The 20,503-nt window shown below is 40.4% G+C and overlaps 1 protein-coding gene across 2 annotated transcripts in view; it reads left to right on the top strand.

Annotated features, from left to right (window-relative positions):
• LOC122801418 (tyrosine-protein phosphatase non-receptor type substrate 1-like) overlaps nucleotides 1-20,503 on the top strand; it is a 256,652-nt gene that overhangs the window by 49,098 nt on the left and 187,051 nt on the right. Inside the window, exon 2 of one of the 2 annotated variants that reach the window (XM_044070932.1) lies at nucleotides 3,336-3,512. The exons of the other annotated variant lie outside the window; for it this stretch is intronic. Coding sequence (XP_043926867.1) covers nucleotides 3,452-3,512 — 61 coding nt within the window. The 5' untranslated portion in view covers nucleotides 3,336-3,451. The remainder of the gene's footprint in view (nucleotides 1-3,335; nucleotides 3,513-20,503) is intronic. 2 annotated transcript variants of the gene reach the window in all.

Genomic DNA, 20,503 nt, shown 5'->3' with positions numbered 1-20,503 from the left:
ATGCCCTAGGGCCGATAGCCTAGTACCAGCTTATGAACCTATAATATGTTTCTTTTATGTGGAGTTGAACCCACAGCATGCCACAATGATATGTTTCCCTTATACGGAGTTGAACCCACAGCATGCCACCATATACGCATGCTTGCCTGTTTCCTTAAAGGTTGAGTTACCAGCTGGCACACATTCATTTTTGAACAAATAGTTACTGCATGTGTGTATCTGTATTCCTGCAGATAACAGATGAATACGGAAACATCTGACACAAAACCACTATTGGTCATCATGACCTACACAAATGACAGTTATCAACTCATATTACAAATGAAAAGACATGTGTAGGCAGTCAGACAGGCATTCCTCTTGGCTTAAACAAATGGGACTGTAATAAGAATGTTCACTTTATTAAGAGGAATAGAGTAAAGACGTTATTGATGAATTGCTATTTTACACATATACAGGTAGACTAGGTAACAATGTTGCAGTAGTACAAATAACTACGAACTGCATAGTCATCAGCGGCCTAGGTACTATAGGAATCTGTGATACAATACTATATCGTATGTTTGAAATAATGTTGTTATATGCTGGAAAACAGATGTATATGTACAATGTTATTAACATTATTAAATAAATAAAACCCAGGGGAATATAAAACATACTTATATGGAGAACAGCCACCATGTCTTGTTAATTATCCAGATGATCTAATTGTCTGAACAGCTACTTAATGGTTATAAAAGGCATGTATCTGATATATCTGGGACACAGCTATATCTCTAAACTCTGTAGGAATGCTTAGGTATATGTAGTATTATGACACTTACTGTAGGCATCCAATAGCTGTTAATATACCTCGGCAACCCTCCGACAAAGTTCCTCTATATCCCTCCAATGCAAGTCATCGTAGCAATGGTGAACTTGCACTCCAGACTGGTAGATCCCCGTACATCATTGGTGCTCCCTCACAATCTAGTTCCAAATGTCAGTCATTACAAAGTTCCTTGGTCTGGCTCTCATGCAATGCTCTACCCCAGCATAGACAGTCAGCATCTGGGTAGTCTTCTCATAGGTTCAATTGGGCTAGCGGACATGTCGAAGCCTGCTGAAAGTAGCCATCTTGATAATTTTAATAGTCCAATGAAAAATGCTCAGATCTGAAAATTACTCACCGAGGTCCCATTCGATTCGCAGGTATTAATGATCTGATTTGAAAATGTATCAAAATCAGTATTTAAAAGTGGCCCTTATGTCATGATATCACTCTAAGACAATGGATGTGTTATACATGGTACTGTGTAAAGATATCTATTGAGTACATGCATGGAGCACCTTCCTGCTATGCCATGCTAGCGGTTAATGTGTCGAATTTTGAGAACTTACATGGATTTGTGCAAATGAAATTCCAAAAACATGAATTTTAATGAATCTTATTAATTATGTATGGTGCATAAATATCCAGGAAATGTCCAGAAATAAAATCCAAAATCCAAAGGCAACAGAAACAGTCATGTCATCTGATAAAGTTCCAGTTAATTTTAGCAGGACGAAAGAGCTAATCTTTTCTGTTGCCTGTGGATTTTGGATTTTATTTCTGGACATTTCCTGGATATTTATGCATCTCAATTCTGATTTCGTTATTTGGAAATAAAACCTGCTGGTGATTTTCTCCACTCGGGCTGCCTTTTTGTTTTTTGGTTTCGTGGTTACTTCAGGTTTTATTAATTATGTATGGTGCAAATGGTACTTAAAAGATGTATGCACATAGCTGCTCTTGCTTTCAGTTACACCTTGCTAATAGATAGCTGCTAAGGTAATTTGGCACCTGCTAGCATTGCTGTATTGGGTAATATTAGCTCATCATACATTTGTTTACATTGCTCATTATCAAATTTATCTCTTTAGAGTAACGCATTTATGGAAAATGTGTGCATTATGAAATATGTTTGCAACCTAATGAGGTGGTGTATGATTTACCTGTATGCATACAAGTGTTGACATCTGCATCAAGGACATGCAGTAATTTGCCATATGCAGTTGTACAGGCAGATGTAAATAGCAAAACTGAGCAGTACATAAAGAGGGATTTATAGATTATCCATATATCTTGCGGGTCACTCCATACACAATGTGGGGTATGAATGGAAAACTGCGGATTCTGACAGTATCTGTATGTTGCATTGTACTATGTGTTCCTTTTACTGTTCTGGATATCTACTCATTGATGATTCTTAGAACAAGTATTAGAACTACTGGGTCAAAACAAAAAAAGATCCATACTATCTGTGGCTTGCTTATGGATGCTGTGGTTTTCTGACATTTTCCATAAGTTGTTCAATTGTTAACTTACAGATACTCTTTGCTGAAGTGGATGGCATTCACTGCTCAGTAATGATTGTGTTGATATAAGGTCATCAGGTATAACTTGTCATATGACAGATTGTTTCTGAAGAAGTGTGTGTAGGCTGCAATTGCATTACAGCTACAGCCATCACACATGTCTAATGTACATATATGTTTGTATAGTATGTTAATGTGAAATGCATGTAGACTGTGGATCCTGTGGCATGCTGTTGTGTATAGTTCTCCATTCCCTGGATATTTACTGTAAGAGGTTTGAATCCCACAGACAGCCTGTACATATAACACATGCTATGTTACTTTTACAATTGTTATGCATGCAGACATTGCTTAATGTTTTTATATGTCACATTGCAATAGTCACAGTGGGTATTTCATAGGATTTTGCAATACACAGAAATGCGCAATGCTTACAGTGCCATAAGCTGTCCACATAATCATCACCATAATTGGGCCCCCACATGATTCTGAACATGTGCATATTACTGTTTTGTAGATGGCAAACAGACCTAGGGGTTAAAATTTCTTCCCACAGGAGAACAAGTTTATAATAGATCCTCTGTGACAATCTGGACAGAGACTCCTTGGATGGGCAGGAAATACAGTATGGAAGAATGAAGTCTGAGCTGACATCATCAGCATGATTAATGCAGTTGGAGGTCACAATAGATCCCATGAGGGTTGTTGCTGATGCTACTCTGACATGATTCTCTGTGCAGCCAACAAGGTACGACTGTATGAGAGACTGAGAGATGCCACCAGTGGTAGCCAATGATTGCCCCCTGATGAGATCACAATATTTCTTGCATTCCTGCATATGGCAAGTGGGAAACGTTGCATATCCAGGTGTGTGATAGAAGCAGGTGTTCCAGGCTGCACATGTATGTGTTACTTTGCATAACATTGATGACTATAGAGTAAATGATCAGATATTGCTTTTGCATGCATATTCATGTGTTGTCATTTTTGTTTTTCAGCAATAAAATTGCATTGTGAACAGGGAACCACGCAGGATGTTGACAATCAAAGTAAGTGTAATGACATGTAGCCATACAACTGCAGTATAGATAAAGCAGTGCAACCAACACGTGTAATGCTGTCTGCATTAATGTTCACAGGTCCATCTACTTCTGCACAACTGCAGGAGATGGCAGGTGAGTCTCTCCATAGACTGTTACTGTGGTCACTATCTGTTACTGCCTCAGCCTCATGTCATACCACTGCTCTTTAATGTTATATTGATAGTTCTCTAACAATGTAAACTACAGGTACATCTGCTGGGGCCACAAGCCTTGAAGGTGCAAGTACAGACAAACCAGGTGTGTTACAACATGTTCATAGGTTGCAACAATGAGTAGCAGACCTGTGTTGCTTGACATTGATGTCACCACTTTTCTACACAGGGACATCTGGCCAATAGGACATCATGTGAGTATCAGCAGGGACTGTTACTGTGTTGTATATGTCATCATACATGTCTATTGTCTTTCTATTTACTTTACCACTGGAAGATCCACAGTACAACACCAAACTCACAACACCGGGGGTATCTCAGCGGTATGCTATTACCTATCTTTCAAGCATGTCATTGCTGTCATTCCTTTGTGTGTTCTTCTGCCCATTCATAGGACAGCCTACATCAGCATCTCATGCACAGACAACTGGTATGTGCATGTATTTCCTACTGCATGTTTTTACACTGTTGTAATAGTCCATGCTGGCAAGGATGTGATTAGAAATGCTATGTTTATGACCTCATTTCCCTACAACAGTTACATTTCATCTGTCTCCCCCCTCGCCATCTTCCCACAAGGACTTGTCAGGTATGTGTTATGACTATTCCTCACATATGTCAGGTGTGTTAGCTATGTAACGTAATTGTCATCTCTGAGTTATAAGGATTACGTGACCCATACAGAGACACAGCCTCATGGTAAGTCATTATTACCTGTAATTTTGCATTGGGATATATGTGTCATATGTCTTTAATGATATACAGCATGTCACATAAGAACATTGTCCTGATCTGTGTCATCTGTCTTTTCTTTTAGGACATCAACTGCTTTTATCCTCCATTAGCCCATCCAGGATGTGGGATCTGATGTTTCTCAGTATGGTAACATGGCCTTTGGCACACAGAACACTGAGATGGTGTCCAGCCTAGATGGTGACAGCCATGTGGATGCAGCTGTGCATCAGATGTAGAGGAAACCTTGTCCAGCCATTCTGACAATGAGGGGACATCAGATGGTGGACAGGATGAGGCCTATGGACAACAGACCTGTGTTGAAACTGCTGCTGATGTTAACAGTTCCCACAACACATTGATACTGCCCATCACACTAGATGTAGGTGTGCCGCTGGTGTGCATGGGCACATGTCAGAGGGTGTTCACCTACCCCTACAGGCAAATGAACATTCCCATCTACATCATGGATCTGACATCTATGCAATTGTCTGTGACACAGATCATGTTGCACACCAACTGGGCATGCTGCATGAAGGGCAGAAGCACAGATATGGTGAGATAATGGCTGCAACGAATGAATGTATGTTATCTGTGGCATGGTCAATAAAATCCCTGGCCTTGACAGTACTACAGCAGTGCTGTAGTACAAGCAGGGATCTGTGTGCCCTGACTGTGCTTAGCCAGTTGCCACATGGGAGAGGCAGGCCCTTTCTCAGCAGAAGAAACCTTGTCCATTGGGCATCACTGTCTATTCTCCAATGTGCACACACTTATGCTCCTGGCCCATCTGCTGCGGGACCAGCATTCATGACCAGATAGTCAAGTTGCAGTCATGCTCTTTCACACAGTGTATCTCCACATGTTGATGTCACCCCATCAGTCTCTTCTGTGGAGCAACCTGGACCAAGTGTTTCCATACATGGAAGGGCAAACTGGTCCATGGTAAGGGCTGTCAGTATGGACACCCTAGACTGTGACAGAGTAACACTGTCAGTTGAGCCGCTCTGTTCAGTAGTGTCAGTCTCACCCAGTGGCGATGATGATTGCTGTGCAGAACACTGACAATGTCATCTGTCTGTGTTTCTTGTCAAGTCTGATACCACAGGAGTCTTATAGTTTTACTAAACATAGTTGGCTCCATTTCTTACATTACTTTATCCATAGTTTACAGTGACATATTTTGCTTGTGATATTAACAATAGTTCTGCATTATGTCCTGAGTTGTTTTCCTGTTTGCATCTTTTTATAGTAGAGAGATAGGAATGTGTTGCACAGATGTGTGTCCCTTATTGTCTGCCATACACAGATACACCCATATGAGCCTGTATGCATACCTGTGTCAGTTGTAGCCTGACTTCATGATCCCTGTTGTGATAGTTTTTTATATGTTTATACTGTAATATGTTCTGATTATGTTGTTATGTCTGATGCTCACTGTGTACATCTACTGGGTAATTGCCATTAGATGTAATCATACCTCTCAACTGTCCAGATTTTTGCAGATTGTCCAGATTTTTGGCTCATATTTTTGGTCTTTTCCTCATAAAATTTGTTGCTTTCTGGCAAATCATTGGGATGATCTAAGGACTGAAGTTACTAAATAATGACATACATTTGAGTTTCAGGCATCAAATCCTTCAGAAAATGTATGTTAAAACAAACCCTGTTATTCTAGCAACTTTCTAAGTTTATAAGAGCAATATTTAAAATATGTCTCTATTTTCTGGGCCTTTGTCCCCCCATTTTGTTGGTCTTTGTCCAGACTTCTTGCACGAAGAGATTGAGATGTATGGATGCAATCTGTGCTGCTGTGTTGGGGCAATACCTGAATATAAATTTTTATGTGTGAACTTCTGTATGTGGGGTTTATCATGACTCAAAGTTGTATGTCAAATGCTGCCGTGTTGCCTGGGCCTGCACTTGTAGTTGCACCCTCCATCACCCACACTTGTGTCTTCTGCCTCCTACTCTGAGACCTGTGGAATGTCATCCTCAGACATCTGGGGTTCTTGGGGTAGCTCACCCACACCTGCAGCTGGAAGACCAATATGTGCTGTTGTTAGCATGTTGTATAGTATAGCACACACTGTTATCATCTGTACTGCCTTCTCAGGTGTGTATTACAGTGTACCCTTGGATGTGTCCAGACATCGGAACCTAGCTTTCAGTTCACCAAACACATGCTCAATGGTATTTCTTGTTGTTGCATGCACTCTATTGTAGGTCCCTTCTGCAGGGTTGGATGATTGTTGGTGCGGGATCATTAGCCACAGCTCAAGTGGATAACCACAGTCGCTGTTGAGTGGTTTTAAACACACATGTTGTCAGTATGGCTATTGTTGGAAGGGATGTCCTTAGCTTACATCCTACCTGTGTTTCTGTACTTACTCAGTATTTCCCTCAGGTATTTCACCTTGTTGGAATGTAGCCCTCAGACCACTTTCCCTCCATACAGCAGCATCATGAACACTGGCAGGGTGTGTTATCATGATGTTTGTTATGTTGCCATCTGCTGCACTCATGAACTGGCAGTTCAGGGATGGTAAGCCCTTTCTGTTAATGTATCTTTCTGCGTCTGGATGAACTGGAATCTTGACAGGGATGCGGGTGCAATCTATTGCGCCAAGTACATGTGGGAAGTTTGCAAAGTTATAGAACTGATGTAACATAGTTCTCTGCTCCATGGGGGTAGATGGAGAATGTATGTAGTCATCCACTTTGCTGCACAAACTGCCGGGAATTTGGACATGATGTGACTGGCAGCTGTCTGTGACACTCCTACAGCATTCCCCATTTATCTTTGGAATGTGCAAGTACACCCAGGCTGAGACACACTTTTTCTTTCAGAGGTATGGGATTTCCTCACAATATCTGCACAGACATGCATGGAGCACACAGTTTGCACACAGCCTGTTCCAGCTGTCTGTCTACATGGTATCTGTCAATTTATTTGCCAATCTGACAGTTGGTTTAGTTGCAACCCTGCTGTCACTGCACCTGACTGCATTCTAGGGTGCAGAGCCACATCCTCATTCATAGCTTGTAGTACTGCAACCTGTTGCAGTTCATTCACTGCAGGCCGTATTGTTTTTACATTTTTTGACAGTATCAGTATGGATTCTGTTGTATTCCTTAGTAATAGCTTCCATTTCTTGTGATGCAGTATAGCATATACTGAGGGTTTCTGCAACAGAGTCGGCATTGCAGTTTGTCTAATTTAAGTTGTGTTGGGTGTGCATGATGTGTTTTGGAATCCGATGAGCATAATCCGTAGTTATCCTATACTGAATAGTTAAGTACTCAAACTACTTGCAGCATGTCTTCTGAAACCATGTCCATAGCTGCTGTGCTGAAGTCTTCCTTTGGCATATTGCACTGTCCACAAATAGTTTTTGGAATCTGGCCTTTAATTTAAAAATTTGTTGGAAATTCACAAGTCTAGAAGCAAGTTTAATGTGAGATATGTAATTTATTAAGCAGTCTAGACCTGCTATCTTCCATCTATCTACTTTCCCATTTTATTTTAAGTTTGAATTACCATTTGCAATTCATTTAAATAAAATGTCATTATTGTGAAAATTAGCGACTGAGTATGTTTTTACTATGCAACCACAGGTTTCTGTGAATGTCTTATCTTTGTTTGGTTCTCTCTTATTATTCTGAAATTATTTTTAAATTTAGTTTTAGTTTTTTTTGTTTTTGATGAAGCAATATTGTTAGGGCTAGTTACTGAATTTTAGGCCTATAGTTTAATCATTGTTTACATTTATTTTAAGAGATTTAGAGTAGTTTGTTAATCTGGTTTCTGATTTGCAAATAAAATAATTTTTGGTCAGCTAGCTGTGCTTATTTATGATTTATGTAACCTTTATTTTAAGCTATTTAATTTCAGCTGTATTACATTTCATATGGTGGGAGTTAATTTCACGTAGGTTGTGTAGTTTTTAATGGAGCTATGTGTATATTTTATGTACACATTTTTCAATACATATATGAACGTGTTTAATTTTCATTGGTATTGCTCTGTGTATTTAGTTTTTATTGATCTTATATTTGCACAGTGCTGCAGATATGCTTTTAGTGTATGTGTGTGTGATGTTTTGTGTTTTTGTTTTGCAGTTACGCATACCTATAATGGATTTAGGGTATTTTAAGGAAAGTGATGACACCAGTAAAATGTTAATGATGAAGGTAGATTGTTCATATTTTTGGACAATTCAGGTAGAGATATGAGTAAAATGTATGCACTGTACTTCAGACAAATGTTTTTATTCCACTCCTATATCTAGGTGTATTTTTAGAATAAGATTAAATAGTATGCTAATCTCTCCATAGTACTAGTTTGTATGTGATTTCCTAAGCCTGAAAAGTAAATCATGCTATCCACCCATGTCTATGTAATGCATATTATTTTATTGGTGTTTACAAATATCAAAGAGGTAAAATGAAATTAACATTAGTTCATTGCTTGTCAGTATGCAATACCTTCTCCTTTAGAATTTAAATATGTAAATATATTAAATATTTTAAAATTTATATTAATAAAAATTCTCCTTATTCCCAATTTTAGTATGAATAATACTTGGTTCTATTAATACAGCTAATGAAAATAAAAAAGAGAATTGGGGAGCTGAAGGGTTAATGTGTAGATGTGTAGCTTCATCTATACCAAGGCTGCCGGTATAACCGTTATTTGAATTACAAAATAACAATACTAATACTAATAATAATAATAATCGTAAGGTTAATAGAAGAGATTGGCTTGATCTACATTATTTAAGAAATCTCTTAAACAGAGAAAATACAACAAACACCTTTACCAGAAAACTGAAATGTCCTAATTTTTTAAGTTTCTCTGCATTAATTTTATGCAATAGCTGTCCCTCTAAATCATATATATTAATATTATATAAATTATCAATAATAATTATTCCTTTGATTATTGACATTGTTGTGTCTTTCGGCTTTTCCCGGTTAGGGGTCGCCACAGCGGAACTCCGGTCCACTAATAATTGGCAGTAGATTTTTACGTGCCAAGTTGCCGGCCCTGACGCACAACCTTCAACGAAGGTACACCCATTTATGCATGTCTCCCCACAGAAAACGCTCTAGCTGAGAATTGAACAAGACAACATCTTACTGTGAGGCGACAACGCTACTGTAGCACCACCACCGCAGTTCCTTTGATTATTGACATTATATTATTAAATTGAGCATGTTCAAATTTAACCATTGGAAAATTAATCATTTTTAAATAGCCTGCTGAAGTAACTTGATCTCCATTTTGGAAGGAGTCTACTACAAGTTCTTGTGTGTGATTTCCTTGTGACACATTTGTTTGATCTCACTTGCTCAAAACAGTGCAAGTCGATCTCCTGTAACTACTTTGCCCTCTCAGCACCCTGTCCTACAAATTTGTATAGCCCAACAAAAACTCTATCTCTAACCATAAAACACCCTTCATACTCTCTAATCCTAAATCTCAGTTTTCTTTCCATAAACTTAAAATGCTTCCACTCTGTAACAATAACACTCACTTACCATTCCCAAAAACCTAAAATTCCATTCTCACTCCATACCCTTAAAACTCACTTCCCTCTCCCCAAACCTAAAATCCCCTTGCTGACCATTCTACACTCCCACCTCATTCTGCTTCCTCATTACTACTACTACAGTTAACTCATTTGAACTCAAATAATGTCTTCTGGTCAGCTGTTTGCCTAAACTCGTATTTGAATTTGAGCACAATGCGAGTGGCAGCCTACCTGAGCTACAAGACACTTGAGTTCTTGGCTTTAAGACAATAGTCTTCAAACACTTGAAGCCTGAGTGCTTGTAGAACACCTTTTTGGAAGCTATATGTTTGAAGATTTATTCATAAAACATTTTCACTTCATACAGAATTAGTCTGGTATATACAATAAAAAATAATTATTTGCTGGGGATATAATAGATCAAAGCAGCATGGGAGCACATTTTTATGCATGTGAAATTCTTAATAAATTTTAAGGTAATATAAAAAAAATCAAATCTCTTTGGGGTGATAATTTTATAATAAAACAAGTATTTGTTATTATTTAATGCTGTACTGCTTAAATATGTTAAAATATGTCTGTAACAGTTATGAATTATTTTAACACTGACAAGAAAAAATATAAAAATAAGTTATGACAGTCATGTTTCACCACCTTTTGTGAAGTTTTTATATTTGTGTGAATATTTACATAATAAGGAAAGAGACACAGCTTTGAGATCAAAAGAAGGAGAATTCATTTTAAACTTTGGTCAAAATAACATTTTTTTAGAAAGATATGAATATAACATTGCACACGTATATCTTTAGATTAGTTCTGACTGTCTCTAGAATTAGTCTTCCATTATTCATCATTACTGTGCTGTTGTAGGTGTTATACCCCACTCCCATGTAGTTTACTTTAATGACCAGTGGAGTATAGAGTATTTCTATTTAAATGAGGGGATCTGCTTGTATTGGATAACTAACTAAGAGGTGAGTTATGTCATCACTTCTGCGGAAAGTTTAGCATATCTAGGTGTCATACAGTATTCACGTGCATGGCAATGTACCTCAATATGCAGTTTTGTTAAATTATGATTTCTTGCAGTATTCTTAGGTGCATATAGAAGGCATAATGATGTTGTACAGTGATATTATGCTGTACACACCACCACTGTCTATGACATACCAGAATCATTAATCCTGCCTTATGCAGTGGTTGGCCATAATTGGTCTGAGATAAAGTTTCCACTTCCATACATAATATACATAATATAGTTTGTAATTCATGTTTTGTGAATTGCAGACATTGGTAGAGCACAACATTAGCATACCTAATGACAACCAGCAGTCCTGCAGGTGTGCAGTGGGATATGTCACTACTCTGTGGTTTTAGGACCATTTATGAATTGTGCAAAGCTCTGGCATGAGGATCATTTGTGAACTGTGCAAGGCTCTGGCAGGTGGTTTATACCATTTATCACCCTGTGCACTTTCTCACAATGTTTGTAAATTCTTCCCATTATTATTAGTATAGCTTCATGGAACAAATAAAATATATGTCTATTGATAGGTTGTATAATATTTTTGCTCAACCATAGTTTCAATATTGGGAGTTTTTAGTTGTAAGATACTTGGTGTTATATGTTCTTTTGGAGGGGGTTTGAGTAATATTCCTCAACATAAATATGACAGCCATTTCCAGCACACAACAAAATTATTCTGCTCTCCATCCACCCTGGTATCATCGAACTTCAATATCAACCATTCAACCTATTCATTCCTCCTGAGTCCAATGTCCAAGAAGACCAGATGACGAGAAACTAAGGATTATGGTCATTATCTAATAACGGATTGTGAAATCGCAGCACTCAGCAACATAGCACTAGAATGTAGTACTTAGAGACAACCACTGTGTGCAGTATAGAACTATGTTTGTGTAGGGGTATGTACTCAGTACATACCTCTCAAAGTCTCAGTGCAAGAATTATGGATGAAGTTAAAATAATGGGGGACAAAAGCCTAAAATCAAAGACAGATTTTAAATACTATTGTAAAGTTAAAAAAAGTTGCTAAAGTAATAGATTTTGCATGAGCATACATTTTCTGAAGGATATAAAGTCTGAATCTCAAATGTCTATCATTTTGTGACTTCAAACCTCAACGATTTGCTAGATAACTACATATTTTATGAGACAAAAAATACTGGACAAAAAGATGGGACTTTCTGTAAAATTCTGGGCATTTGAAAGGTATGACTCAGCAATATGTGATGTTGTGTTGTGAGCTTTGCAGTACCATGGCTTTCTCTCCAGTAGGATCTATGAGACAACATTATGTGAGTCAGTGTTTCTGTACAGTTTGGGCAGTAAAGCATATTTTTCCATAACCTCTCAGTGACCAAAGCAGCCATGGCACAGTAACTGATGTGTAAAGCAGTTTCTCTACATAAGTATTAACAAGACACATGCAGAGAATTATAAGACATTGAGAAAGAAAAATACAAAATGCCATATTAAGTTAAGGGTGGGGTATTCCATCAGCAACAACAATCAAACACTTCTAAGTCAAATTATTAGTTAGCCTTCCATACAGAAGGCTCTATATACAAAGCAAAAGTGGTTACCTAATGAAAGTGGTTACCTAATGAAATGTTGGCAATCAAAATGCAAGTGCCGATGGCAATGAGCTGAAAAACAGACTGAAAACACAGGAGAAGAGTGAATCTTGAAAATCGTTCTTCTCCCTTAAGACTTTTTTTTCCGTGATTGATTCTTATAATTATTGTGCAATATTTTATATATTTTACTAATTATTTCTTTTTTAACAGCAGCTTTTGTTTTCGACTCTATTAAAAACGTTACCAGTGCTGGTCTTTCATTTAAGAGCTCAATATTTCTTTTTCTTTGCCTTTACTCTGATATCAATCCTTGATAGGGAAGGCAATCTCTAACCTGCAGTCCAAATAAATTCTTGGCCTCATCCCATTCTATTTCCCTTCCCCTTCTAGTTATTTGCTTCCAATACCTTGGTTCTTTTGCTAGTTTTCTTCAATAAATTCCAGCCCCCTTTTTCCTATTATTGGTAAAATCTTTTTTCTCTGTTCTCGTGCTGGTTTCTTTCTTAGAATACCCCCTGCTATTTTATGAAGATAATACTCTGTATGATTTTAGTTGTTTTCCTTAAGAGTCTGCATTCAAAATTCCAATCTCTCCTTATTTCTTGAGCTTCTTCCCTATATGAGCATCATTCCTTTCCACTTTGAATTATAGTTTTCTGCGTGTGATATGTATAAGAGCCTTAACTGTGTTGCTCTAAAATACCCCCTCAAATTAAGTAATCCTAGTCCGCCTTGTTTTATTGCTAGAATCAGCTTATCCAACTTGACACTTGCTGTCTTCCCTTCCTATATAAAATCCTTCAACTATTCTGTAATTGCTATATGCAACTACTCCTCTGGTTGATAAAAGTATGCCTGAACTGTGTATAAGACTAAAGGGACTAAAAACATTTTAATGGCTTGTATCTTAGTATCCATATCCATTTAAAAAAACTTCCAGTTTATCAATTTTTGGATTATCTTCTGTTTAGTCTCTTCCCACATATCCTAAGCTGCCACCACAGAGTCATTTTGAATCCATACTCCTAAATACTTCATTTTATCATGTCCCCATAAATATGGAGTTTGGAAAGGATTGGGAAGATAGATTGGATAAGCAATTCACAAAGAGACAATGGCGGGATATATTTATATCTCCCAAATATGCAACAAAGTCTAGAAGATTTAGGCTCTGTTTCTGGAAGTGTTTACATGGGTATTTTTATATCCCAAACAGACTTCAAAGAATTTTTCCTCAGGTGGATAGTAAATGTTGGAGGTGTGACAGGTAAGAAAGATGTAGCTGGGAACATATTTTTTGGGAGTGTAATGAGCTGGCAGACTTTAGGGATTCCCTGCAGACCACTCTGTCAGAGATGCAAGGTGAGTGGATTGAGTTATGCTACAGAATTGGAATTGCCTAGACATAGTATAGCCTTGCTGAGTCTAATTATGGAGACTGCCAAAAAAAATTAATAGAAAATGGAAATCAAAGTCTAGACCAACCCCGGGATTCATGAAGCTTGTGCCAGGCGCAGGCATAGCGTAGGTGGTATAACGCCAAATATGGCCGTCGAGCGATTCAGGTACAATCCAATTCCACGTGCACTACCGGCGTATGCCAGAACTGCGCAGCCCCCGGCTTAGGTATGCTAATCACCCCATGTGCAGTGTCGCACCATGCAAATGAAGGCATATAGCGATTCATGGAGTGGTGCAGGCGTAGCGTAAGCCCACGGAAATGTAAACCAAAAAAACACGGTTTACATTTTCCCAAACAGAACATCGGAGCTATGGAAGAGGGCCAGACCCAGCTATCACAACGTTAACATATGCCAATGGCGAAATACACAGCCAATGGCATAAGAAAAGATGCACAACACGTAAATAACAACATTTAATGTCATGTCCACAGTAACGCACAGCACAACCGCAGGGCATGTGTGCGGAAGCTGTAACATAAGGAAATAATATAAAAATGTCATAAAATCGCAACGTAATAAAAATCAGGTTTACAGCATAATACACAATGTTAGGCATGGAACACCACAACCAAGGTGCAAGGGTTGCTAAGGGCCTGCAATAGTGTTCGGCGCAGTAACTATGAATTAGTAGTCAATGCCATGCAAATGAGGCAGATAATACTGAATCGCAAATGTCCCACTGGATGAAGGTTGTACCATACGGCACAGCGGTATAACACCGAGGAGTGGCTCAGAGGAGATACATGACATCAGCAGAGGGGTGTGCCACCGTAGCAGTAAGCACATTGGAGCAATGCAAATCTGGCCTGTCTGTTGCTAAGCAAAGCTGCAGGACAGGGATGGGGAGGAAGGTATAGAATTGTTTAGCTGAGAGCACACATGGTGCCCAAAAGCGCATGTGTACGGGGATGAAAACGTGCTCGAAACCCAGTAATTGGATGCACGCGCCGCAAACAATAGCAGAAACAGGAAGGTCAGGGGAAGAAAAGAAGGAAATGTGGAAGTAGGGTAATTGGAGTACTAATGAGCAATCAACACCAATCAACCCACGAAGGCCAATCGACGGCAGCTGACAAGTCTGCTTGCAGAAACCTGCAAAACAGGATAGGGGAGGCATTGGAATGCAAAGAAAGGAGGGGAGGTATTGGATTGCAAAGATAGGAGACCTGACACAGCAGAGCAAAGCAAACCGACAGCAGACCGGCAGTAGCACACATAACGCAAGATACGCCAGGTCCAGGAAAGTACAAATGAAAGTAGGCTGCAAGATGCACGTCAGAAAATGGTAGGTGCAACGTGCAGAACTGTAAAGGGAAGGTCAAGAGGTAATCCACGGCAGGCAAATGTAATTCAACACCAAAGGCACCACAATAGTAGTTCCGGCAGTAAAACACATAAGATACCCTGTAGCTACGATCGTACATACACACCCTATAACATCATCGGTGTTCACAGCACAATAGTATAAAGTGTGAAAGCACCCAACACACACCTGTGTATTCCCAAACACCGCACCATAGGTGTAAACACACGGGGAACTTTTAAAATGCACATGATGGGAGCTGCCATAGCTGTGATTCATCAGCATGTGTTAGAGACTGACGGTGTTGTGGAGGATGATGCCGACAACCACCGCAGGCCTCGGAGGAGATGGAGAGTGTTCAGACCAAGGGTAACCTACCATGGGCTACATGACCTGGAGATAATAGAGCATTACAGGGTGGACAAGGACATCTTACAGCAAATAGTGGAGCTGTGCTGGCCACGCCTGAGAACCAGAAACAACAGAGGGGAACCCATCCCAGTGGACACGAAGGTATGTGTAAGCCTGTGAATACTGGCCACAGGTACTTTTCAAAGGCCAACTGGAGATATAATGGGTATCTCACAGGCATCAGCATCCAGGGTACTACACCAGTTCCTGGATGCCATGTTACCACATGCCAATGAGCAGATATACTTCCCCAGAACTCAGGAGGAGTTGGCCAGCAATATGTGCCACTTCCACCGTGTGGCACACTACCCGGAGGTACTGGGTGCGATAGACTGCACGCACATACAAATCAAGTCACCACCAGGTGAGCATGGTAGGCGCTACATAAACCACAAGGGATTCCACTCCATCAACTGCCAGGTCGTGTGCAATGCCCAGGGCATTATCATGGATGTGTGTGCTGGCAGCCCTGGAAGCTACCATGACTCCCATATCTGGCATGCCTCACAGCTGTATCAGGTATTTGTCAGGGGGGACATCCCACATGGCCATCTTGTGGGGGATGCTGGCTATGCACTGGAGCCGTGGATGATGTCTCCCATCAGAAATGCACACACACCCATGCAAGAACGTCATAATGAGGCACACGCACAAACCAGAATCATCATAGAGCGTATGTTCGGGATGCTGAAATCACGGTTCTGGTGCTTGGATACATCTGGTGGAGCCTTGCAGTACTCTCCAGGCACGTGTGCCCACATCGTCATAGTATGTGCCATGCTACATAATATGATCCTGCGGAAGCAGCTGCAGCAGGGACAAAATGGTGAAGGCCCTCATAGCCCACCGCAATTGCCAAGGCCATTACAGACACAGAGGGATTCAGACCATGAACACACTGTGCCAGCCCCAGTAGGCAGATGGAGGCGTGCCCAATATGCCTATGCCTTGGCAAAGAGGGAACGTATAGCACATACTCTGACAGTGTAGGCCCCTACGGACTGACACCTCTCCACCTGCACACACAGTAAAATGGATGGCACACAAACATGACCACCTGTAAATTGTAATGTATAGGTGGCCCAATGTGTGACTCCTACATAGGCAGCCCTCAAACATTGTAAACACAACAGCCAGTGGAACACCTGAACAGTACATGAGCCTTACAGCATATGGTGGTGCTGTGTGCCTGTCACGTTCCCCGCCATATATATATATATATATATATATATATATATATATATATATATATATATATATATATATATATATATATATATATATATACACATATGCATATATATAATACAGATAGAAAGGGCAATAGAGTGATATATGGTGATATAGATGGATTCAGCGATATCTGCAAATATAATAGATAGTTCAACGACATTCATAACACCTTGGAGGTACAAATAAATAGGATACCGCCAACCATGGAATGTGTAACATACCGACATGCGTAACCACAAGGCTGAAAGACCGATAGAACACAGTACCGGAACAGTACAGCCGCGAGTAATAGTATGATGATATGAAGGGACAGTGAGTCACCGCTGCCGGTGTTGCGGTCCACGTAGGTACTGTGTTCAACTGTGTCTGTGAGTGCCGTAGTCTGTGTAAGTGTGCATTGAGGGTGCCGTGTGCGTCTCTGTGTGACTGTAATGTGTGTGTGTGTCCGCAACATGTGTTTGTTAGTGCCAAGTCAGAGGCAGATCAGTACGGTAGGTGTGGGTATAGCTAGCCGTAGGCATACGGTTACTACCTGTCCCACAGTAGGAGGGACAGCCCCACCCTGGGCAGGTGTGTCCTGACATAAAACAGTGCAAAGGGCAAATGTCCGAGATGGTAGGACATAAATATGTCCCATATATAATGTAACAGTCATATGTAATAGTTATGCCTGTATGTTAGAAACGTAAATGTTACATGCAATATAATAAGTAGTCAAAGTCACACAACAATAGGTATGTATTGAGGATAAAAGTATGTGCTAACCTGTGTACTGACCGTGGCTACATGTTGGCCTGTAAACACCGCTGTGTGTCCTGCAAGTGTCCAACAATGACCATATGAAAAGGTGGCAACCCATGGCAAACAGGCTCTTTTATCAACACAACCACAATGACTGCAAATATCTGGGACAGAAATACAAGGGATAGCTGTCACTTACACATATCCCTTGATATATCGCTGCAATTACGGAGGTATACAAGTAGCAAGCTCACCTGCAGACGATATAGAAACCAATTAACAATGGCCCAACGTACAATCCCGTAACATAAGTCTACTAACTGATAGCTCTCTAATTAGGGATGGAGCCCACACACATATATACGGATTATGTAGAAATGCAAGGCCCACAAACCTGTATATGCTACGTACACCCACCGACATCCCCCACACTAGAAACTAAAGCAATACAGACTGTAATAGCAGCACAAACATCCAGTCAGTCAATTACATCTGCAGAACCCTCAACATACTGTGTGAGAGACACAATTAAAGGCGTCATGCAAAATTGCAGGCGTTGTATAATGGAACAAACAGCCATGTTACAGGTTTTGTTTGCAATACTCCATTATCAGACATTGGGATGACAGGTACACCCACATGTTGAACCAAATACTCTACCTGTTACACACAATCCACAGGGGACATGAATCCAAAGTATACTTGTCTCCATGCATAGCAGTTGCAGTTACACATAACAAAACACAATACAGACCATCTCCCCGAAGGTAGGGCAAATAGGCAACACCCAAGTGGAGAATCCAATTATACCCCACTGTTGCCACGTAATTGGCGAATTGAGTAGCTGCACAGCTGATATGCAAGTAATTAGTCACTCAGGAACACCAATTGGCAGGATGAATCCACATGTTACAGGTATCGACGTATATAAGGATGACTTGCCAGAGATTCAAACCGTATGCTCATACCGAATACCAGTTGAAACACTGTGAGAGAGATAGAAACAAAACGCCGTAACGACAACAAGGTATGTAGAACGCCCGATATGTAAGGTTATGTATAGCATGATCTGTATTAATTAGTTGTACTGTATGTATAGCCTGGTTTGCATTAATTAAACGTGTCTGCAATGCATAAAGTGGGGAAAGGTATTTATGTAGTGATGTCTTGCTGAGCATACTAACGCTTGTAGAAACTGTGCATCCAGCAGTGGGACACAAGGTACACAGCACAGACACCACAAGGGATGCTACATGAGGGCGTTAAACAGAACAATTCCATACAACCCGCCGTCAGTGGTAGGGTATGCCCAACAAGGACGTGCCATAGCAGGGGATAGTATATGTTGATATACTGTCACAGCACGCATGTGTATGGGCATATAACGTTAATGACATATCTAAGGTGGTCGCGCTGTGCAAGTATGCTTTGCATTATGGGATACTATGTGAAATATGTGTAATGTATAGTATTATAGGTAGATATGACAGATATTCTACACAGCATAACAGGCATATCATGCATACCACAGGTATCGCCTATTGGTATGTACAATAACAGGATACATATGGCTTGTAGGCATGGGACATTGTAATAGCATGATAGCTAATCTAAATGGAAGGGCTACCAAGTAACCATGCACAAAGGACATGTAATAGCTTCACAGGTGCATAGTGGGGTACTATGCAGTCTGGCAAGTCCATGCGTAAGCACAACTACAGTGTTCACACTAGTGGCACCTCTCTAGGGTAGTGTCCTGTGAACAGCAGAGCCATGTGTCACCTGCACCTCTGCACAGTACAGCCACTGCAGTGATCCCAGGCCTACATGTGTCTCCCAACCACCAAGGGAGGTATCACATGAACAGTGCTACTGAGTGTCCCTGCGTGATGTACATAGGACCTATGTTCCAAAGCATGGTGAGTGTCTGGTTTGGGAATGTAACCCACAAGCACATCCCACTCATTGTGGCGTGTCTGCACATATCCATGTGCATGTTGCTCACAGTGGCCTCTGCTTATGTCGCGTATGAGAAGTATATCCATTAATAATGTTGTGGACATGGGCCCTGTCTGATCAGCAGAGGTCACCCCTGAGTATGTAGTATGCAAATGTGTACAGATGTGGTGTCCATAGTGCAGCCACATATTTAAACTGTCGGAGCTCAGTAAATGTCATGGCGTGTTAATGTTGTGGCATGTAAAGCTGTAGCTGTTGTGTAAGGTACACCCTAAATGGGGTGGTGTACCCTTGAATGTGTGTAGATGTCATGAGTTCAGAGGTACAATGGGTGCCTATGTACCAGCTACACACCCAGTACAGATAGGTGTGGCCACGTAGAAGGTTATCCATGCCACAGTGGCAATACGGTAACCACAGGAGTGGATGCGACATATGTGTGTACTGCAAACATGTAGAATGTGATATGTATGTAGGGGACTACCATCCATGTGATAGTCAGTGGGTGAATGGTGTAATGCAAAGGTGATGTGCATGCACCCTGTGTCATGGCTTGATGCCATGATAGTCATATTATGTATCTGTCACAGTGACACCCGTATGGATGGAGTCAGTATCAGCTGGTGGAGCAATCATGGCGCTTTGTATGCAGGGGTTTGAAAACTAGGCAGGGAAAGTCCCCTGTGCTAGCCTATTCCACAGGGAAGCATATACTGAACATGAGGGGCCCTATGACTGGGGACTGTGGTATGCCAAATGTACCTGACATGTAGTAGGTACTATGGTATGCTGGCCTCACTGTGTGTCCTGTCCATGAGCCACATAGCATAACATCCTGAGACACAGGGTATGATGTGCAGGTGGATGTGTATGCTGTCAATACCAGAATGGGGAATGGTGCTGAAAGGCAATGAGAGGACAATGTATTTTC

Source organism: Protopterus annectens, chromosome 4.part1 (assembly GCF_019279795.1).
Source record: "Protopterus annectens isolate FY-2018-M chromosome 4.part1, PAN1.0, whole genome shotgun sequence".
NCBI classification, from domain to species: domain Eukaryota; kingdom Metazoa; phylum Chordata; order Ceratodontiformes; family Protopteridae; genus Protopterus; species Protopterus annectens.
The sequence above is the reverse complement of the archived record's forward strand: the minus strand, read 5'-3'. Positions and strand labels throughout refer to the sequence as shown.